The sequence below is a fragment of the Panthera onca genome, chromosome C1, assembly GCF_046562875.1.
Source record: "Panthera onca isolate mPanOnc1 chromosome C1, mPanOnc1 haplotype 2, whole genome shotgun sequence".
NCBI classification, from domain to species: Eukaryota; Metazoa; Chordata; class Mammalia; order Carnivora; family Felidae; genus Panthera; species Panthera onca.
The window spans coordinates 136,176,914-136,200,088 of NC_138346.1; the positions used below are offsets into that span (position 1 = coordinate 136,176,914).

At 38.1% G+C, this 23,175-nt stretch overlaps 1 protein-coding gene across 2 annotated transcripts in view; it reads left to right on the forward strand.

Annotated features, from left to right (window-relative positions):
* Positions 1 to 23,175, forward strand: part of SASS6 (SAS-6 centriolar assembly protein) — a 62,828-nt gene continuing 39,653 nt past the window's right edge. Inside the window, exons 1-7 of one of the 2 annotated variants that reach the window (XM_078451620.2) lie at positions 1 to 176; positions 14,059 to 14,119; positions 15,682 to 15,761; positions 16,264 to 16,368; positions 17,332 to 17,503; positions 18,190 to 18,255; positions 19,137 to 19,256. In XM_078451620.2, the coding sequence (XP_078307746.1) occupies positions 112 to 176; positions 14,059 to 14,119; positions 15,682 to 15,761; positions 16,264 to 16,368; positions 17,332 to 17,503; positions 18,190 to 18,255; positions 19,137 to 19,256 (669 nt within the window). In that variant the 5' untranslated portion in view covers positions 1 to 111. The remainder of the gene's footprint in view (positions 177 to 14,058; positions 14,120 to 15,681; positions 15,762 to 16,263; positions 16,369 to 17,331; positions 17,504 to 18,189; positions 18,256 to 19,136; positions 19,257 to 23,175) is intronic. The other variant, XM_078451621.2, reaches the window with a different exon arrangement.

The window sequence follows — 23,175 nt, forward strand, 5'->3', positions numbered from 1 at the left end:
GGAAGCCGAGCGCCAAACTCAAATTTTAGCAGGACCCGGACGCCTTTTAGCTAGTTCCGCGGGCCGGACCTGCTGGACTTTTCCGCTCACTGGCACGGGCAGCGGTCCAACATGAGCCAGGTTCTGTTCCAGGAACTAGTCCCGCTGCAGGTGAAATGCAAAGACTGCGAGGAGAGGTGAGGTTCCGCGTTACCCCGTGCCCGCAGGTGGCGGTTGGGGTCGGGCCAAAGTGGGGGGGGGGGGGGGAATATGGCGGCTCTGGCCAGGGAGCACCCAGTTGCAATTGGGTGAGCGGCGGGCGTCTCAGGACGCGGAGAGAACCGCAGCTGGAACCCAGTGTTACTTCTCTCACTAAGTTGGCCGTTGCTGACGGCGCAGAAGGGAGGTATAGAGGAAATAGGAACCTGACCCGCGTCGAGTTAATTAAAAAAAAAAATCTTAGTTCTGAACCGAATCGTGGAAAATTATAGCCCTACTCTCTCTTTTTGAGACAGAAAGTTAATTTTGTCCGGAGAAGTGAAGTAATTTACACATAATTTACCCAAGGGCTCGTAACAAGTTCACGGCACGGCCGGCTCTGGAACTCAGGGCTTCGCTCCCAGCCCTTTTTTTCGCTCTCCTTTGAATCATATGGGAAGTAAATTTAAGCTGCAGCTTAAAAAGGTTTTTATGGTGTATTGTATTTTCTTCACATTAGTTACTAAAAATAAGTTACATTTAGTCGCCTGAAAACAGGAGGGGAAAATTATAAATTTCATTTATTCATTCAACGAATACTGCTTATTGGCAAAACACCTTGCTGCGTAGTGGGGCGGCCGTAGTGGCCAGGAAGAACATTCCTTGTTTTCCTGGAGCTTGAAGTCCAGTCGGGGAGGAAATAAAAGCCAGTCTCGCAGATAAATGCAAAATTAAAACTTTGACAAAGGAAGTGGTGCTGTTAGGACTTACCAGATTTGATTAGAAGTCAAGAGATTTCAGTTTTGTCTCTGTTCCACAACCCATTAGTTGACTCTTCTCTGAACCTTGTTTCCTCATTTGTGAAACTGACATAAGGTGCCTATGCTGAGGAAATGAGCATCCAGTCTGAAAGTGTATGTGAAAAATAAAGAGTGTGGAAATGGGAGATTTTAAAAATGAAGACATTGTGGGGCACCTGGGTGGCCTCTCTTTCTCAGAAATATTAAAAAACAAAACAAAACAAAACACATTGTCAACCTTTTTACTTCTCTTGTTTAGAAACCTTTGATATATTCTTATCGCCTGTAGCAGGGGTTAGCAGACTAGAGCCCATGGGCCAGGTGGCCTTCTTACCTGTTTTTGTAAATAAAGTTTTATTGGAACACAGCCATTCTCATTTAAGAATTGTCTGCGGGCGCCTAGGTGGTATAGTTGGTTGAATGTCTGACTTGGGCTCAGGTCATGATCTCACAGTTGGTGGATTAGAGCCACGTGTCGGGCTCTGTACTGACAACTCAGAGTCTGGATGGAGCCTGCTTCGGATTCTTCAGATGTCTCCCTGTCTATCTGCCCCTCCTCCCCTCATGCTTACTCTCTCTCTCTCTCTCTCTCTCTCTCTCTCTCTTGAATAAATATTAAAAAATTAAAAATTGTATGGCTGCTTTTTTTTCTTTTTTTCTTAAAAAAAAATTTTTTTTTAACGTTTATTTATTTTTGAGACAGAGGGAGACAGAGCATGAACGAGGGAGGGTCAGAGAGAGGGAGACACAGAATCTGAAACAGGCTCCAGGCTCTGACCTGTCAGCACAGAGCCTGACGCGGGGCTCGAACTCACGGACCTTGAGATCATGACCTGAGCCAAAGTCGGACACTCAACCGACTGAGCCACCCAGGCGCCCCTGTATGGCTGCTTTTGTGCCATCAGGGCAGATATAAATAATTGTGACAGAGACCTTATGGCCCGCAAAGCCTAAAGTATTTACTGGCTGGCCCTTTACAGAAAATGTGCTGATCCCTGACCTATAGGGAAAAAAACCCAGATTTTAGTTAAATATTCAGGGTCAGTTCAGCTCAACAAATATTTATGAATACTATGTACCCTAGGAATTGTCGTACTAGCTGAGACTGTCAAGCTTTCTTCCTCTTCACTCTCCTGTCTCCCAACAATGGCAACAAGAACAGTTTTCATGTTAGGCCTCAGGGAACTTACACTTTAATAGGGGAAACAAAAAGATCTTTGGTGAAGCAGCATAGCACAGGATAAGAGTTCAGGCTCTGGAGCCACATTTTCTGGGTTTAAATTCCACTTCTGCCACTCGTTGACTGTTTGATTTTGTACAGTCATTTTCTCTGTGTCTCATCTTTTTTTGTTTTTTATTTATTTTTGAGAGAAAGTGAGAGCAGGGGAGGGGCAGACAGAGAAGGGGACAGAGGATCCAAAGCACGCTTCCCACTGTCAGCACAAAGCCCAATGTGGGGCTCAAACCCACAAACTGTGAGATCATGATCTGAGCTGAAGTTGGACACTCAACCGACTGAACCACCCACATGCCCCCTGTTTCTCCTTTAAGTTGATGATGAGAAAATTGTTGATGATGAAAGTACCTGCCTCATGGGATTATTATGAGCATGAAATGAGTTAATACAAAGGGCTTAGAACAGTGCTTGGAACATAATAAACATACAGCAAATGTTAGTTATTATTATTATTTTTAAATGTTTGTTTAGTTATTTTGAGAGAGAGCGCAAGCGAGTGGGGGAGGAGCAGAGAGAATCCCAAGCAGATTCTCACTGTCAACACAGCCCAACACAGGGCTCCATTCCACAAGCCATGAAATCGTGACCTGAGCTGAAATCAAGACTTGGACACTTAACCGACTGAGCCAGCCAGGCACCCCAAACAGTAGTTCTTGTTTTTCTTAGGAATATCATTTTTATTTATTTATCTGTAATTTATTTTTTTGAATTTACATCTAAGTTAACATATAGTATAATTTCAGGAGTAGAATTTAGTGATCTATCACTTGTATATAACACCCAGTGTTAATCCCAACAAGTGTCCTCCTTAATGTCCCTTGCCTAGTTAGCCCATCCCCCCACCCCAAACACCTCCAGCAACCCTCAGTTTGTTTTCTGTATGTAAGAGTCTCTTATGGTTTGTCCTTCTCCCTGTTTTTATATTATTTTTGCTTCCCTTATGTTCATCTGTTTTGTATCTTAAATTCCACATATGAGTGAAGTCATATGATACTTTTTCTCTGACTGATTTTGCTTAGCATAATACACTCTAGTTTCCATCCACATTGCTTCAAATGGCAAGATTTCATTCTTTTTGATCGAGTAATATTCCATTGTGTGTGTGTGTGTATGTGTGTATGTATACACCACATCATCTTTATCCATCAGTTGATGGACATTTGGGCTCTTTCCATACTTTGGCTATGGTTGATAGTGCTGCTATAAACATGGGGGTGCATGTGTCCCTTTGAAACAGCACACCTGTATCCCTTGGATAAATGCCTAGTAGTGCAATTGCTGGGTCATAGGGTAGTTCTATTTTTAATTTTTTGAGGAACCTCCATACTGTTTTCCAGAGTGGCTGCACCAGTTTGCATTCCCACCAGCAGTGCAAAAGGGCTCCTCTTCCGTATCCTAGCCAACATCCGTTATCGCATGAGTTGTTAATGTTAGCTACTCTGACAGGTGCGAGGTGGTATCACATTGTGCTTTTGATTTGTATTTCTCTGATAATGAGTGATGTTGAGCATCTTTTCGTGTGTCTGTTAGCCATCTGGATGTCTTCTTGGGAAAAATGTCTATTCATGTCTTCTGCCCATTCTTCACTGGATTGTTTTTTGGGTGCTGAGTTTGGTAAGTTCTTTATAGATTTTGTATACTAACTCTATCTGATATGTCATTGCAAATATCTTCTCCCATTCTGTCATTAGTTGCCTTTTATAGTTTTGGTGATTGTTTCCTTCCCTCTGCAGAAGATTTTTATCTTGATGAGGCCCTGGTAGTTCATTGTTGCTTTTTGTTTCCCTTGCTTCCAGAGACATGTCAAGTAAGAAGTTGCTGTGGCCAAGGTCAAAGAGGTTGTTGCTTGTTTTCTTTAGGATTTTGATGGCTTTCTGTCTTATGTTTAGGTCTTTCATTCATTTTGAGTTTATTTTTGTATATGGTGTAAGAAAGTGGTCCGGGTTCATTTTTCATGCATTTTCATTTTTCATTTTCATTTTCATTTTTCAAGCATGTCGTTGTCCAGTTTTCCCAACACCATTGGCTGAAGAGACCGTCTTTTTTCCATTGGATATTCTTTCCTGCTTTGTCAAAGATTAGTTGGCCATACATTTGTGGGTCCATTTCTGGATTCTCTATTCTGTTCCATTGATCTGTGTGTCTGGTTTTGTGCCAGTACCATACTGTCTTGATGATTACAGCTTTGTAATACAGCTTGAAGTCCCGAATTGTGATGCCTCCAGCTTTGGTTTTCTTTTTCAGGATTGCTTTGGCTATTCCGGCTCTTTCCTGGTTCCATACAAATTTTAGGATTGCTTGCTCTAGCCCTGTGAAGAATGCTGGTGTTGGGGGGGCATGGGTAGCTCAGTCGGTTAAACGTCTGACTTCTGCTCAGGTCACGATCTCATGGTTCACTAGGTTGAGACCCACGTCAGGCTCTGTGCTGACAGCTTGGAGCCTGGAACCTGCTTCAAATTCTGTGTCTCCCTCTCTCTCTGCCTGCCCCTTCCCCACTTATGCTCTGTGTCTGTCTCTCTCTCTCAAAAATAAATAAAAACATTAACAAAATTTTAAAAAAAGAATGCTGGTGCTATATTGATAGGGATTGCCCAAACATTAGTTATTATTAAAGTGTGATTAATACATGAAGTGACATCAATGTTCTGAAGTCATAGAGAAGGAGAAACTTCAGTGAAAGATAGTGATAATGCTCAGAGAACTCTGGAGGCAAGTAATGCAAAATTTTGAAGCCCATGGTTTGACACCTGCTTTTTCATTTTTGTTTTGTAACTTCTTCTGCCTGTATACTAGTCATACAAGACTATTTGTTATCCCTTGATTGTGCCTGATAATCTCAATACCATACCTTTATTCATGCTATTCTCCCTGCCCCAGCTGCTTTTTCTTTCATAGCCTTCAAAGTCTGTCTTAAATCCCTTCACTATAAGGAATTTTTCAGTTGCCTAGGTTGAGATTAATTGCCTTTATTCATTTATCAGATAGCATAGTGCAGGTGTAATGTCTGAGTTCTAATTTGGTCACCTCTGCAAGGTGACCTTAACCACGTTTGTAACTTGTGCACCTCAGTTCTTCCTTTCTAAGACAGACATAATATTTACTTAATAAGATTATTGTTATGTAAGATACATGTAAAGCACGGGTAGTCAGTAAGTGTTAGTAACCCTTCCCTTCCTTCTCTTGAAGCACTTAAATCAAGCAAATCTGAGTAGAGTCATTTAATCTGATCTCAATTTGAGGACATGGACCGTGTTTATTTCTGTTTGTATTCCTAGCATCCATCATACTACCTGGCTTAGAGCAGCTTTTATATGTCTGAATTGAGAGTTTAAGGTCACTGCTCCTAGGTGGCAAAGGTGGGCTAGAATCCAATTCTACTAATATGAAATCTAACTTGTAGGGAGGATGTTATGTGAATTTATGTACTGTTCAGAGTATGACATTTATTTTTGGAAATAGCATTTTTATGAGTTTTTATTGATATGTTTTACATTGTTCCCATAACAACCATTATAATGGAGAAACAACGATTTGTGATTTCAAGTACTATATTTTCTGAAAGCTCAGACTTTTCTACAAGATATTTTGGGGTTGGGGGAAGAACTTTATTCTGTGGGCCTTTCCTCCTCCCTTTTCCCCCCAAAGCTAATGCAATATAGACATTTGTAATATATGCAACAGTATCATTAATAAGCTTATAAAATTATATTAATGTGATTCTTCCAGTATTATCTAAAGAATACTTTATTGACTTTTTTTTTAAATAAATTTGTCAAGTATGATAGGACCTTTTTTTTAAGGTTTTCTTTCCTTTTTTTTTTTTTTTTTTTAAAGTTTGTTTATTTTGAGAAAGACAGAGATGGCACCAGTGGGGGAGGGACAGAGAGAGGAAGAAAGAGAGAATCCCAAGCAGGCTTCACATTGTCAGCCCAGAGCCCACTGCAGGGCTTGAACTCATGAACTGCAAGACCATGACCTGAGCTGAAACCAAGAGTAGGACACTTAACTAACTGCCTGAGCCACCCAGGTGCACCCCCCCCGCCTTTTTTTTTTTTTTTTTTAAATATATGAAATTTATTGTCAAATTGGTTTCCATACAACACCCAGTGCTCATCCCAAAAGGTGCCCTCCTCAATACCCATCACCCACCCTCCCCTCCCTCCCACCCCCCCATCAACCCTCAGTTTGTTCTCAGTTTTTAACAGTCTCTTATGCTTTGGCTCTCTCCCACTCTAACCTCTTTTTTTTTTTTTTTTTTTCCTTCCCCTCCCCCATGAGTTTCTGTTAAGTTTCTCAGGATCCACATAAGAGTGAAACCATATGGTATCTGTCTTTCTCTGTATGGCTTATTTCACTTAGCATCACACTCTCCAGTTCCATCCACGTTGCTACAAAAGGCCATATTTCATTCTTTCTCATTGCCACGTAGTATTCCATTGTGTATATAAACCACAATTTCTTTATCCATTCATCAGTTGATGGACATTTAGGCTCTTTCCATAATTTGGCTATTGTTGAGAGTGCTGCTATAAACATTGGGGTACAAGTGCCCCTATGCATCAGTACTCCTGTATCCCTTGGGTAAATTCCTAGCAGTGCTATTGCTGGGTCATAGGGTAGGTCTGTTTTTAATTTTCTGAGGAACCTCCACACTGCTTTCCAGAGCGGCTGCACCAATTTGCATTCCCACCAACAGTGCAAGAGGGTTCCTGTTTCTCCACATCCTCTCCAGCATCTATAGTCTCCTGATTTGTTCATTTTGGCCACTCTGACTGGCGTGAGGTGATATCTGAGTGTGGTTTTGATTTGTATTTCCCTGATAAGGAGCGACGTTGAATATCTTTTCATGTGCCTGTTGGCCATCCGGATGTCTTCTTTAGAGAAGTGTCTATTCATGTTTTCTGCTCATTTATTCACTGGGTTATTTGTTTTTCGGGTGTGGAGTTTGGTGAGCTCTTTATAGATTTTGGATACTAGCCCTTTGTCCGATATGTCATTTGCAAATATCTTTTCCCATTCCGTTGGTTGCCTTTTGGTTTTGTTGGTTGTTTCCTTTGCTGTGCAGAAGCTTTTTATCTTCATAAGGTCCCAGTAATTCACTTTTGCTTTTAATTCCCTTGCCTTTGGGGATGTGCCGAGTAAGAGATTGCTACGGCTGAGGTCAGAGAGGTCTTTTCCTGCTTTCTCCTCTAGGGTTTTGATGGTTTCCTGTCTCACATTCAGGTCCTTTATCCATTTTGAGTTTATTTTTGTGAATGGTGTGAGAAAGTGGTCTAGTTTCAACCTTCTGCATGTTGCTGTCCAGTTCTCCCAGCACCATTTGTTAAAGAGACTGTCTTTTTTCCATTGGATGTTCTTTCCTGCTTTGTCAAAGATGAGTTGGCCATACGTTTGTGGGTCTAGTTCTGGGGTTTCTATTCTATTCCATTGGTCTATGTGTCTGTTTCTGTGCTAATACCATGCTGTCTTGATGATGGCAGCTTTGTAGTAGAGGCTAAAGTCTGGGATTGTGATGCCTCCTGCTTTGGTCTTCTTCAAAATTCCTTTGGCTATTCGGGGCCTTTTGTGGTTCCATATGAATTTTAGGATTGCTTGTTCTAGTTTCGAGAAGAATGCTGGTGCAATTTTGATTGGGATTGCATTGAATGTGTAGATAGCTTTGGGTAGTATTGACATTTTGACAATATTTATTCTTCCAATCCATGAGCAGGGAATGTCTTTCCATTTCTTTATATCTTCTTCAATTACCTTCATAAGCTTTCTATAGTTTTCAGCATACAGATCTTTTATATCTTTGGTTAGATTTATTCCTAGGTATTTTATGCTTCTTGGTGCAATTGTGAATGGGATCAGTTTCTTTATTTGCCTTTCTGTTGCTTCATTGTTAGTGTATAAGAATGCAACTGATTTCTGTACATTGATTTTGTATCCTGCGACTTTGCTGAATTCATGTATCAGTTCTAGCAGACTTTTGGTGGAGTCTATCGGATTTTCCATGTATAATAATATCATGTCATCTGCAAAAAGCGAAAGCTTGACTTCATCTTTGCCAATTTTGATGCCTTTGATTTCCTTTTGTTGTCTGATTGCTGATGCTAGAACTTCCAACACTATATTAAACAACAGCGGTGAGAGTGGGCATCCCTGTCGTGTTCCTGATCTCAGGGAAAAAGCTCTCAGTTTTTCCCCATTGAGGATGATGTTAGCTGTGGGCTTTTCATAAATGGCTTTTATGATCTTTAAGTATGTTCCTTCTATCCCGACTTTCTCAAGGGTTTTTAATAAGAAAGGGTGCTGGATTTTGTCAAAGGCCTTTTCTGCATCGATTGACAGGATCATATGGTTCTTCTCTTTTTTTTGTTGTTAATGTGATGTATCACATGGATTGATTTGCGAATGTTGAACCAGCCCTGCATCCCAGGAATGAATCCCACTTGATCATGGTGAATAATTCTTTTTATATGCCGTTGAATTCGATTTGCTAGTATCTTATTGAGAATTTTTGCATCCATATTCATCAGGGATATTGGCCTGTAGTTCTCTTTTTTTTACTGGGTCTCTGTCTGGTTTAGGAATCAAAGTAATACTGGCTTCATAGAATGAGTCTGGAAGTTTTCCTTCCCTTTCTATTTCTTGGAATAGCTTGAGAAGGATAGGTATTATCTCTGCTTTAAACGTCTGGTAGAGCTCCCCTGGGAAGCCATCTGGTCCTGGACTCTTATTTGTTGGGAGATTTTTGATAATTGATTCAATTTCTTCGCTGGTTATGGGTCTGTTCAAGCTTTCTATTTCCTCCTGATTGAGTTTTGGAAGAGTGTGGGTGTTTAGGAATTTGTCCATTTCTTCCAGGTTGTCCAGTTTGTTGGCATGTAATTTTTCATAGTATTCCCTGATAATTGTTTGTATCTCTGAGGGATTGGTTGTAATAATTCCATTTTCATTCATGATTTTATCTATTTGGGTCATCTCCCTTTTCTTTTTGAGAAGCCTGGCTAGAGGTTTGTCAATTTTGTTTATTTTTTCAAAAAACCAACTCTTGGTTTCGTTGATCTGCTCTACCGTTTTTTTAGATTCTATATTGTTTATTTCTGCTCTGATCTTTATTATTTCTCTTCTTCTGCCGGGTTTAGGCTGCCTTTGCTGTTCTGCTTCTATTTCCTTTAGGTATGCTGTTAGATTTTGTATTTGGGATTTTTCTTGTTTCTTGAGATAGGCCTGGATTGCAATGTATTTTCCTCTCAGGACTGCCTTCGCTGCGTCCCAAAGCGTTTGGATTGTTGTATTTTCATTTTCGTTTGTTTCCATATATTTTTTAATTTCTTCTCTAATTGCCTGGTTGACCCACTCATTTGTTAGTAGGGTGTTCTTTAACCTCCATGCTTTTGGAGGTTTTCCAGATTTTTTCCTGTGGTTGATTTCAAGCTTCATAGCATTGTGGTCTGAAAGTATGCATGGTATAATTTCAATTCTTGTAAACTTATGAAGGGCTGTTTTGTGACCCAGTATATGATCTATCTTGGAGAATGTTCCATGTGCACTCGAGAAGAAAGTATATTCTGTTGGTTTGGGATGCAGAGTTCTAAATATATCTGTCAAGTCCATCTGATCCAATGTATCATTCAGGGCCCTTGTTTCTTTATTGACCGTGTGTCTAGATGATCTATCCATTTCTGTAAGTGGGGTGTTAAAGTCCCCTGCAATGACCACATTCTTATCAATAAGGTTGCTTATGTTTATGAGTAATTGTTTTATATATTTGGGGGCTCCGGTATTCGGCCGCCGCCGCCTTTTTTAAGAGAGCGCAAGCAAGGGAGAGGGGCAGAAGGAGAGAGAAAAGATCTTTTTAAAAAAAAATTTTTTTTTTTAATGTTTTTGTTTATTTTTGAGATAGAGAGAGACAGAGCATGAGCAGGGGAGGGGCAGAGAGAGAGAGAGGGAGACACAGAATCCAAAGCAGGCTCCAGACTCTGAGCTGTCAGCACAGAGCCCCATGCGGGGCTTGAACTCACGGACTGTGAGATCATGACCTGAGCTGACGTCAGACGCTTAACCGACTGAGCCACCCAGGCGCCCCAGAAGGAGAGAGAAAAAATCTTCAGCAGGCTCCCTGCTCAGCACAGACCCCTGATGTGGGGCTCGATCCTATGACCCTGGGATCATGACCTGAACCGAAATCAAGAGCTGGATGCTCAACCAACTGAGCCACCCAGTTGCCCCCATAGGAATTTAGAAAGTGTACATCACCATAAAAAGTTATCTACTGCAGTATCATACCCTCTATGGCAGCATGTTTTAGAAAAAAAACTTCAGAAGGCAAAAACCAAACATAATGACATTGTAGATCTGAAAAGGCCCTCACAAACCTAACTCTGTTCACTTCCCTTACAAATTAGGAAATTGAAAGGTTTTTTTTTTTTTTCTTAAGAACTTAATTTGCAGAATTGGAGTAGAAATCTAATCTGTTTCACATATAATACACTAGATATTAGAAAAATAGAAACAAAACGTTCTCTTGTTTTAAAAATACAGTAAAACCTTGGTTTGTAAGCATAATTCGTTCTGGAAACATGCTTATAATCCAAAGCACTTGCATATCAAAGCAAATTTCCCCACAGGAAATAATGGAAATTCAGATGATTCGGTCCACAACCCAAAAAATATTCATATAAAGATGATTATGAGGGGCACCTGAGTGGCTCAGTTGGTAAGCATCTGACTCAACTTCAGCTCAGGTCATGGTCTTGTAGGTTGGTAAGTTTGAGCCCTGAGTCGGGCTCTGCATTGGCAGTGCGGAGAGCCTGCTTGGGATTCTCTCTCTCTCCCTCTCTCTCTGCCCCCCCCCCCCGAAATAAATACATAAACTTTAAAAAATGATTATAATACTGTAATATAATATAAAATATTAAAATACAAAACTTAAAGAAAAATAAATTAACCTGCACTTACCTTCGAACCTGCACTTCATGGCTGGTGTGAGGGAAATGAGAGAGGAGGATTATTGTGTAGGACAGCTTTGACTATTATTAATGGAATCACTGGTATCTGTTGGTTCAATGGAAACTTTTTCTTTTCGTGCAACTTTAACAAGGAACCTACCCAATGACACTTGCTTTTGCCTCCTTTTGAGGATTTCGGGGAAATGTGGCATTGCATTGTCATTAAACAGATTCATTACTCGCACTGCTACAGCCTTATCCGGGTGGTGCTTTTCTACAAAATTTTGTACTGTTTTCCACATTTTACACATCTCCCTAATCTCATTTGAAATGAAGGTTTTTTCTGCCTTTTTCTCTTCGTTTGCAGATGAGATGCTGATGTAGACTTATAAAATCTTGAGATTTGGGTCACTCACGTACAATTTCCTTCTTCCACCATAATCATCTCCTTCTTCTTACTGCCTTTCTTTTCAGTCTTTTTCTGCATGGGAGCCATTGTGTACGCTTGCATGGATGTTGACTATAGTACAGTATTAATAAACTTTTGTCATATACTGTATTTGATGTAACTGGCAATAAAGCAGAAGAGGAAAGGGTTTCTTTCTGCAGGAAGCCTGACCTAGAATGAAGCAAAGCATTCCTAAGCTTACTCTTACATGGAAAAGCAGCGGACTGTCCATAGGTGCTTTTAAGTGACAAAAAATACACCAGTGCCAGTTGTGGGCACCTTTCAGCATTCTGAAAAATCATTGATTTCTGCCAAACACTGTGGCCTGAGACAGCATCTGAGCATGGGAAAGGACCACTAGCAATCCCACAAAGAAAGAGAAGAACCATTGGCTCACTTGTGATCATGGGACATTCAGTGTCACATACTACTTGTATTGCCAGATATCATTTGTTTATGAAGTTAAAATTTATTAGACATGCTTGCTGTCATACAGAACACATGCAGAACAAGTTACTCGCAGTTTAAGGTTTCACTGTTAGTTCTTCCTATCTGTGCCATTGCTGCTCATTCCTATTCAGATAACAGAAGTTATGGTAAACTTACTATATGGTAACCTCACCATACTAAGATTAGGCAACCAATCATGTTCAGTAGGAAACTTAACTAAAATGACATTTTTTAAGGCAATATAAAAATTGTAAGTTAGAGCATAAAAATCTGAACAATTGAATTTAGCCTTGGTCAACTATTACCAAGTTTTTCCATCAACACTCAGTTGCTAGGTCTATCTATACTTTTTACTTCTGTAGTAGATAAGTAGCAGAATGTGGGAAAAATTTAAAACACATCTTTAGGGGCGCCTGGGTGGCGCAGTCGGTTAAGCGTCCGACTTCAGCTCAGGTCACGATCTCGCGGTCCGTGAGTTCGAGCCCCGCGTCGGGCTCTGGGCTGATGGCTCAGAGCCTGGAGCCTGCTTCCGATTCTGTGTCTCCCTCTCTCTCTGCCCCTCCCCCGTTCATGCTCTGTCTCTGTCTCAAAAATAAATAAAATAAACGTTAAAAAAAAAATTAAAAAAAAAAACAAAAACAAAAACAAAAACAAAACACATCTTTAAAAAATTTTTTTTAATGTTTTTATTTATTTTTGAGAGAGCATGAGTGAGGTTGGGGCAGAGAGAGAGGGAGACAGAATCTGAAGCAGGCTCCAGGCTCTGAGCCATCAGCACAGAGCCTGATGTGGGGCTTGAACTCACAAACCTCAAGATCACGACCTGAGCCGAAGTTGAGCACTTAACTGACTGAGCCACCCAGGTGCCCCTAAAACACATTTTTAGAAGAGTAGCTTAAAATGGAATAAATTCTATTTTTACTTTTACTTTTGTTTCCTGCACATCAGGTAAAAGCCATTGTTATTTAATTCTAGCAGGATAAAGAACACTTGTGCAGAGATGTTTTTTCACCAATTTTCCCTTTATTTCCTCAATTAAGCATTTTGTCTCAGTTTGATTAATGGTTATGAGCACCTTTATTTATATGCCTCTGTCTGATATTGAATTCTCTAAGATGGAGTAGATACTGTGGAAAGTTATGGTCTCTTTAGAAAAAGTTTAGGGACACTTGGGTGGCTCAGTCAGTTATGGATCCGACCTCGTCTCAGGTCATGATCTCACTGTTTGTGAGTTCGAGTTCCGCATCAGGCTCTGTGCTGACAGCTCAGAGCCTGGAGCCTGCTTCAGATTCTGTTTCCCTCTCCCTCTGTCTCTCCCCTGCTCGCGTTCTGTCTCTCTTTCTCTCTCAAAAGTAACCATTAAAAAAAAATTTTTTTTAACGTTTTAAAATAAAGTTTAGAGTTACTCTGCCTCTGGGTTAAGGTCGACAATAAAATTGTTGACAGTACTTCTGTGGATATATTGAATATTGAGCAGATGTAGTTGGTGGATTTTGTATATGCATAAGAGAAGGAATATGTTATTCTATTTCCTTGATTATAAACATGCCATGTATTCTAATGCTGCTTCACATTTTTAGTTTTTCAGATGGAATCTCCCATAAATCAATTTGATCAATTGGTGATTTTTTTTAATGTGAAGTTGTTAATAAATTGATAGTTTGTCTGGGTTTCAGTAGATGCTATTTTAGAATCAGGGCAGTGAGGTTATATCTCAGTCTAGTAATGGGAATTTCACATCATTTATTTCATTTAATTCTCACAACAACTCCATTTTACAGGAGAGAAAAATATAGATAGTTCCCGGTTAAAAACCTGATTACTTATTAGTGGAAGAACAAGAACTTAAAACTTTAAATCCAGTGTGCTTTCCAAATAACTGTTTTTAACTTAGGGAGCACCTGTGAAAGATCTTGCAACTTAATACAGAAAACTTTAGCTAATACAAATGACAGTGGTAACTCATTCCATGCAAATGTTTCTGACAGTTGGGTATATCTTTTCATACAGGAGAGTAAGTGTTAGAGTGAGCATTGAACTACAATCAGTTTCTAATCCAGTTCACAGAAAGGTTGGTATTAATTTCTTTTGAAACACATTTTTTCTTTTTTTAAAAATATTTCTGTACATTATAATTATTTTTGTTCTTTAAGAATGTGAGGTCTTTTGTTACACTCACCTTGCCTTTTAGTTTTGGGCCCATTTGTAACTTGCAAATCTGGGGTGATAGAATCTACAAAGACAGTGATTGAGAGATTATTATACCATATGTTTCTGAAGCATACAGGAAGAATTGGGGATTGGGAGAATTGGGGGTTAAGTTTTACCAATGCACTTATAAGTTGCTAGAATATATATTTTGCTACCCTAGAATTGGCATTTCATGGTGTAAATGTGAGAATAGAATGAATTGAAGCACTGCAGGGATATAGTTTTTTTAAACTTTGCCTTTTGAAGGGAGGCATTTAGAGCATCAGTCCTATGTAATCTTCAAAAGTCTGAGTCATTAACAGTGATACGGGTACAGAATAGATGACTAAGAAATACAGCATCTATTTTCTTTGTGTCAGAGCTTTCCTTACACATGAAGATTCAAGGACCTTGTAGTATTATTATTAGTAGTAGTTTCAGTTTTTAATAGCATTTTGGGTGGATTTCAGGAAGTACCTAAGTAGAAGCGCTTTAAGAACAGGACCTTCTGAGGCAGAGCAAATACCTAGATTGCGAATTTTCTGGGGTAGAGATGATATATTTCTTACATGTTAATTCCTTAGACCTGCTGTACCTCTTCATTTCCTAACTGCTCATAAGTGGTTTAGATTTTTCTAGAACTCTACCCTAACAGTTCCTCAGTAGACACGAGTAGATTCTATTTCGAAGTGGGAGCTTATTCTTAACCTCACTTCTTTATTAGGCCTCCATCATCTTGTTGCCATGCTTGTTTTCCTTACTACATTATTCGCTGAAGTATGTAATTTCTGTGTACTTTTGTATCCGTTTTTGCTATTGTGGTGCTCCACCACACTGTAAATTTACATAGAAAGTGGTCTTTATGAAAGACATTCACTTCATTTGAAACTGAAAACAGATGGGCTTCCACGTCAACCGCCACCTGGAGTAGGAATAGGCCCTCAGAATGAAGCCTTGGCAACTTGTTACTTGATACCCCTGCCCTCTGCCTGAAAGACTAATGCTCCTTTTCTAGGATAGATCGTTGGCTTGTCGTTTCAGCTGATGTGTTGCCACTTTGGAAGTATCAATTAACTTGGGAAAAACTGAAAATATAATTGAATATGATATGGTCAGTGGTTGAATGTTTTTGTCATGGTATAGTACAGCAAGGACTGGGTCTCAATTTTCCTAAGAGGATGATAGTCCTTAACTTCAATTCTGGCATTTAATTAGTTTTTATAGACCCCCACAAGGATCTCATGGAGCAGAATATCTACCCCTGTTTAAGAATCTTAAGTCTTTTAAAGACTGATGAAAAACCCAGCAGCACCAAAAAAACAAAGTCATCTGAAGTATAATGGTGACACGTTGTTACTGGATAAATTTACTTCTAAGAAGGAAGGAATTAGGCTAAAAGCCAGATCTATTGAAAACATTAAAAAATAACAATCTTTCTTTTAGGATTTAGTTATTCGTCTGACTGATGATACCGATCCATTTTTTCTGTATAACCTTGTTATATCTGAGGAAGATTTTCAGAGGTAATTAAATTTGTTTTTCTGGTTTGTTTTTTTTTTTAACCTTTTATTTACTTTTGAGAGAGAGAGAGCGCGGGCTCGCTTGCACGAGTGGGGGAGGGGCAGAGAGAGAGGGAGACAGAACCCGAAGCAGGCTCCAGGCTTTGCGCTGTCAGTCAGCACAGAGCAGGACACAGGGCTCAAATCCATGAACTGTGAGATCATGACCTGAGCCAAAGTCAGACGCTCAACCGACTGAGCCCCCCGGGCGCCCCAGGATGTTTTTGAAAGTAAATATTTCATATCTTATCAGAGTTCTGCTTAAAACAGCCCAGAGTTTTGGAGCTTTAGCTAAGTATATTGACCTTTTCCTTCCCATTGAATGAATTCTATAAAAATCAAAGTTCCCTAGCTCAGTTTTTGATTATAATGTATGTTCAGTAAATAAAAAAAAGACTATTTCAGGGTTTTAATTACAATTAAAAATAGTAATTAAATTTTTAAAATTCTCTTTTCTTCTGTATAGTTTAAAATTCCAACAAGGCCTTCTGGTAGACTTCTTAGCTTTCCCACAAAAATTTATAGATCTTCTTCAGCAATGTACTCAAGAACATGCCAAAGAAATTCCAAGGTAAGTCTCATGAGAGCTCTATATCATTAAAATTCTCTCAAGACAAACTCTTCTTTGTAAGCCAGATTGATGGCAAAATATTTTCTATGTGTTAAAAGTATCTCTATTTTTAAAACTGGGTTTAGGGCTCTATTAAATATCAACTTTTAAGGAATCATGGTTAAAATCAGAAATATTTACCCCTTAATTTTCATGTCTTGACAGAGCCATTAAAATTATCTGAAATATTTAACATCATCAAGTATGTGTTTTTATAATGAACTTGGAAAAGGAGAATAAGATTTTGGTTTGTATGTGTATATTCATATATACATATGGATACATGCATATATATCCATATATTCATATACACATATGAAAATGTGTATATTCGTGTGATGCTAAAGCCTGATCCTTTCATTGTAAAATTCACCAACCTTTTATCTATTGGTGTCATCAGTTGATGATTGTTTGAATCAATTATTTCATTAGGAACTACAAAGTTATGCATTTCTAATTCTGCCATTCTTTTTATACTTACTAGGTATAATTTTTTTATAAAGAACTCTTCTTCATCTGTTTGGGCTATTTGATTACTCTGAAAATTCATATAGGAAAGGATAAATACTAAATTCTTTTAAATTGTCAATTTTTAGAGTAAAGAGTTGTTATTCTAGTTACTATGTGCTTTCAGTGGGTTTTGTTTTTATATTTTCATCTTTCATAATGAACTCATGGACATTTGCATATTCACTGTTTCAGTGAATTCTTTTTCTATTTCTTGCCCAATTTTTCCGTTTTACTATTTACATCAGTTTATCCACTTTAACCATTGGGAGTCCTTTCATGTTGGCCCCTGTGATTTCTACATGCCCCCTTTCCTGATACTTCTAATCATTTCTGATGCGCTGGAGCTTATGATTCATTGGGAAAGTTTCACTGTCTCATAAGTATTGTTATATTGTGACACTTTTCTTTTCAAAGGTTTTTGCTGCAGTTAGTTTCTCCAGCACCTATTTTGGATAACTCACCTGCCTTTTTAAATGTGGTAGAGACAAATCCTTTTAAGCATCTTACACACCTCTCACTAAAACTTTTACCTGGAAATGATGTGGAAATAAAGAAGTTTTTAGCCAGCTGTTTGAAAAGTAGCAAGGTAAGATTTAAATTTATTTTTTAAAAAATAAATACCAAAAGTCTCTGATAAATCACTGAAAAGCTATATTGCTATTAGCTTTTGTTTTCAGAGTGAAGTGTTTTTGAAGACGTCTAGTAAATTTTTGTAATATGTAAGGGATTTATTTTTATTTTATTGGTTGTTTATTTGTTATTTTTAGTCAAGATATAGTGAGGTTAGAACTGGACTAAAAATTGAAAAACTAGGTGCCATCATTTTTATTAATTTTCTGTAATCTGAGGTAGTTCACTTAAGGTGTTGATGGTTTTATCAATTTGTAGATAAGTATGGAGATATCTACTACCCTATTGCACTTATCTCAAATGAGGAAAGATGTGTGAAAGTGGTTTGAGAATTACAAAGTGCTCTTTAACTTTGTAAGGTATATGTAGCAAAGAAGCAACATTGGGATGCCTCTTAATAGTTTTCACAAAGTCTTTAGTCAAATGGTATAGATTAGTGCATCTCAAACTTTGGTGGTACACAAATCCTCTAGGCATCTTGCTCATTCAGAGTGAGTCAGAAGGTTTGAGGTGGAACCTAAAATTCTGTATTTTTAACAAACTCCCAGGGTGACGCTGACACTATATTTTGCTATACTTTGAGTAGCACAGCTATAGATGATTAAATTGTAAACTGCTTAATTTTACTATTTTTATAAATAGGAAGAAAAATTATCACTGATGCAATCACTAGATGATGTTACTAGGCAACTGAATTTCACACAAAAGGTAATTCAGATTTCATTTTGTCTTTGTATGTCATCCAAACATTGGCTCTGAATTGCTTCTTGAATCCTGTCCAGGCTTTTGTGTATTAATTTTTAAAAGTATGTTACTTTTGGATTCCTCCTCCTTTTTGACATCCTTCCCCTACCAGTAAATTGTCTTAATCTGATGCTTTCTCTAATATTTGATTCCATACAAACATTTCTGTTAACTTCAGTATATGACACATTCCTTCCAAGTCTTCATTAAATAATATATAGTACCTGTCACATGTTACTTTTTCACTCTTTTATTCACCTCATTCCTCCTGTCGAAAATAACTTTTCAGTTCACATCTTCTAAACCTCTTTTCCATACTTGTGTTATGAATTATTTTGATAGGCTTACCATCATTTTAGTCATAGCTACAATCTTTTTGCCCATACTCCTTGAAACTGAGGACCAAAGTATCTGATAAGTGACATGACTTCAGGCAGAAATTGTCCTGCACAACATAGCCCATCTAGGAAACCTGTGTTACTGGGTTTTAGGTGTATATATGAACCACTCCTTATGACTGACTTGCTCTACCCTGGGTAGACATTTATTTCTTAATATCAGAGGAGAGGATTTGGTGGTGAAGAGCCAAGTTTTACTAAAAGGTTAAAGATAGTTAAGCAAGATAGTTAAGCTTGACTTCTGGGCTGTGCTAACTCTAAAATTGCTTTTATTCTAATCTTGATTTCCTCAAATTAAAAAAAAAAATTCTGTGTAGGAAAAGGCTTTGAGTATATTTTGGAAAGCTGTGATTCCTTTTCTTTAATATCCTTTGTAAATATTGCCATGTTCTAAGCTAATAACATTCACAAGACTTTCTTAATATTTTGTATTGAACTCTAATACAGACCTTATCAGAAAAAGTGCAAGAATTAGATAAGTTACAGAATGAATGGGCATCACACACAGCTGCATTGTCAAATAAACATTCCCAGGAACTAACAAATGAGAAAGAAAAGGCCTTGCAGGTATGAACATTAAAAGAAAATAGAAAATTATTTTTTTGTTGCTGTTATTTTGTTAGTTGTAAAAGTAATATATGCTTGGTTTAATATGTTCAAACATTACAGAAGTATGTGAAAAATTAAGTTTCTTGTTATAAGTCTTAATATCCAGAAATAATTTATAAACTTTTTGATATATGTTTTCTAGACTTGTCTCTTGATATGTAAATAATGTCATTTAAAAATATATATTTGTAAGTTTAGAAATATGTAAATCATGATTGTATACACCTAGTGGGTTTTTGTTTTATTCTGTGCTAATGAGGTCCTACAGTATGTATTGATTGTAACTTTTTTTTCATGTAACATGACACCATAGATCATTCTTTTTAAGCATTCTTTTTTAGTGGCTACATAGTATGAATTATTTGGATATAACATGAATTATTTAACTACTTACCTAAGTGATGGACATTTCAACGTGTCAGTATCTTGGCTAACACAAATACTACAGTGAATGTTCTTTGTTCCTAGAAGGGAGATTGCAGTATACCCATATAAGGTATTAATGGATGTTGTAGATTTGCCAGCCAGGTCATACCAAATGGAATGTAAAAGATAGTGTATGATAGTACTTATTTCCCCATATTCTTTTTTTTTTATTATTAAGCTTTAAATTTTAATTCCAGTGTACTTAACATACAGTGTTATGTTAGTTTCAGGTATATGTGCAGTATAGTGACTCAACAGTAATATACATTACTCGGTGACCATGAAAAGTGTATTCTCTACTCTCCCTCACCTGTTTCACCTATCTGCTTCTGTACCTCCCCTCAGATAACTCAATTTGTTCTCTATAATTAAGGGGCTCTTTCTTGGTTTGTCTGTCTTTTTTTTACCTTTGTCCATTTGTTTTGTTTCTGATATTCTACATATGAGTGAAATCATATGGTATTTGTTTTTTTCTGACAGACTCACTTTGCTGAGCATTATACTCTGGCTCCATCCATGTTGTTGCAAATGGCCAGATTTCATTCTTTTTTATGGCTGAATGATATTCCATTGTGTGTATATGCCACATCTTTATCCATTCATCTATTTTTTTGTTTTATTTTACTATTTTTTTAATATGCAATTTATTGTCAAATTGGTTTCCATACAACACCCAGTGCTCATCCCAACAGGTGCCCTCCTCAGTACCTATCACCCACTTTCCCCTTCCTCTCACCCCCCCATCATCTATTGATAGATACTTTTGTTGCTTCCATAATTTGGCTATTATAAATACTGCTGCAATAAACATAGGGTGTGTATATCCTTTGGAATTAGTGTTTTTGTATTCTTTGGGTAAATACCTGGTAGTGTGATAACTGGATTGCAGGGTAGTTCTATCTTGGTTTTTTTTAAAGTTTATTTATTTTCTTTAGTAATCTCTACACCCAACCTGGAGCTCGAACTCATGACCCAGAGATCAAGAGTCTCATGCTCTTCTGACTGAGCCTGCCAGGTGCCCATGTGGGCGGCTTTATTTTTAGTTTTTTGAGAAACCTCCATACTCTTTCACCTTGTCTGCACCAATTTGCATTCCCAGCAACAGTGCAACAGGGTTCCTTTTTCTCCACTTCCTCACCAGCACTTGTTTCTTGTGGTTTCAGTTGTAACCATTCTGACAGGTGTGTGAGAGGATATCTCATTGTGCTTTCGATTTAGGTTTCCTTAATGAATGATGTTGAGCATCTTTTCATGTGTCTGTTGGCTATTTGTCTTCTTTGGAGAAATGTCTGTTCATGTCTTCTGTCCATGTTTTCATTGGATTGTGGTTGTGTGTGTGTGTGTGTGTTGAGTTGTATCGGTTCTTTATATATTTTGGACACTAACCTGTTATATATCATTTGCAAATATCTTCTCCTATTCAGTAGGTTGCCTTTTAGTTTTATTGTTTCCTTTGCTCTGTGGAAGCTTTTTATTCTGATGTAGTCCCAATAGTTTATGTTTGCTTTTATTTCCCTTGCCTCAGGAGACCTATCTAGAAAAATGTTGACAGCCGGTGTCAGAGAAATTATTGCCTGTGCTCTCTTCTAGGATTGTTATGGTTTCAGGTCTCACATTTAGGTCTTTAATCCATTTTGAGTTTATTTTTGTGTATGGTGGAAGAATATGGTCCAGTTTCATTCTTTTGCATGTGACTGTCCAGTTTCTCAATACCTTTTATTGGAAAGACTGTTTTTCTCCCATTGGACATTGTCTCCTGCTTTGTCATAGAATAATTGACTGTAGGGGCGCCTGGGTGGCTCAGTTGGTTGGGCGTCTGACTTCGGCTCAGGTCACGATCTCGTGGTCCGTGAGTTTGAGCCCCGCGTCGGGCTCTGGGCTGATGGCTCAGAGCCTGGAGCCTGCTTCCGATTCTGTGTCTCCCTCTCTCTCTGCCCCTCCCCCGTTCATGCTCTGTCTCTCTATCTCAAAAATAAATAAACGTTAAAAAAAACAATTAAAAAAAAAAGAATAATTGACTGTATAATCATGGGTTTATGTCTGGGCTTTCTGTCCTGTTCTTTTGATCTTTGTGTCTGTTTTTATGCCAATACCATTCTGTTTTGATTACTACAACTTTCTAATATAGTTTGAAGTCAGAATTGTGATACCTTCAGGTTTTTTTTTTTTTTTTCTTCTAGATTGTTTTGGCCATTCAGGGTCTTTTGTGTTTCCATGCAAATTTTAGGAGTATTCTAGTTCTGTGAAAAATGGTGTTGGTATTTTGATAGGATGGCATTTAATGTGTAGATTGCTTTGGGTAGTATGGGCATTTTATTTCTTTATTTTTAAAGTTTATTTTGAGAGAGAGAGAAAGTGCATGCGAACAGAGGAGGGGCAGAGAGAGGGAGAAAGAGAATCCCAAGCAGGCCCTCCTCTGTCAGCCCAGAGCCCAAAGCAGGGCTTGGCCCCACGAACCTCAGGGTCATGACCCTGAGCTGAAATCAGGAGTTGGATGCTTAACCAGCTGAGCCACCCAGGTACTCCAGTGTGGACATTTAAATAGTATTTGTTCTTCCAGTCCATGAGTGTGGAATATCTTTCCATTTGTTTCTGTTATCTTAAGGTTCTTTCATCAGTATTTTATAGTTTTCAGAATATAGGTCTTTTACTTCCTTAAGTTTATTCCTAAGTGTCTTATTTTTGATGCAATTGTAAATGAGATTGCTTTCTTAATTTCTCTGTGCTTCATTATTAGTGTATAGAAATGCAGTGGAAGGGTGCCTGGGTGGCTCAATTGGTTAAGTGTCCAACTCTTGATTTCATCTCAGGCCTTCACCTCAGGGTCATGAGTCCAAGCCCCATGTTGGGCTGTGCACTGGGTGTGGGGGGAAAAGCAAAAAGAAATGCAATGCATTTCTGTATGTGGATTTTCTGTGCTGTGACCTTACTGAATTCATTTATTCATGTATCAGTTCTAGTAACTTCTGGTGGAGTCTTCCAAGTTTTGTATATATAGTATCATGTCATCTGCAAGTAATGAAAGTTTTACTTCCTTACCAATTTGGATGCCTTTTATTCCTTCATCTTGTCTGATTTCTGTGGCTAAGACTTCCAGTACTATGTTGAATAAAAGTGGTGAGATTGGACATCCTTGTGTTGCTCCTGTTCTAAGGTGGAAAGCTTAGTTTTTCACCATTCAGTATGATATTAGCTGTGGGTTTTTCGTATATGGTTTTTATTATGTTGAGGTACGTTTCTTCTAAACATATTTTGTTGAGGGTTTTTATCATGAATGGATCTTGTACTTTGTTAAATGCTTTTTCTGCGTCTATTGACATGATCATATGGTTTTATCCTTTCTGTTATTGATGTGATGTATTACATTGATTTGTGAATTTTGAACCACCCTTGCAATCCAGGATTAAATCCTGCTTGATTGTGGTGAATAATTGTTTTTTAATGTATTGTT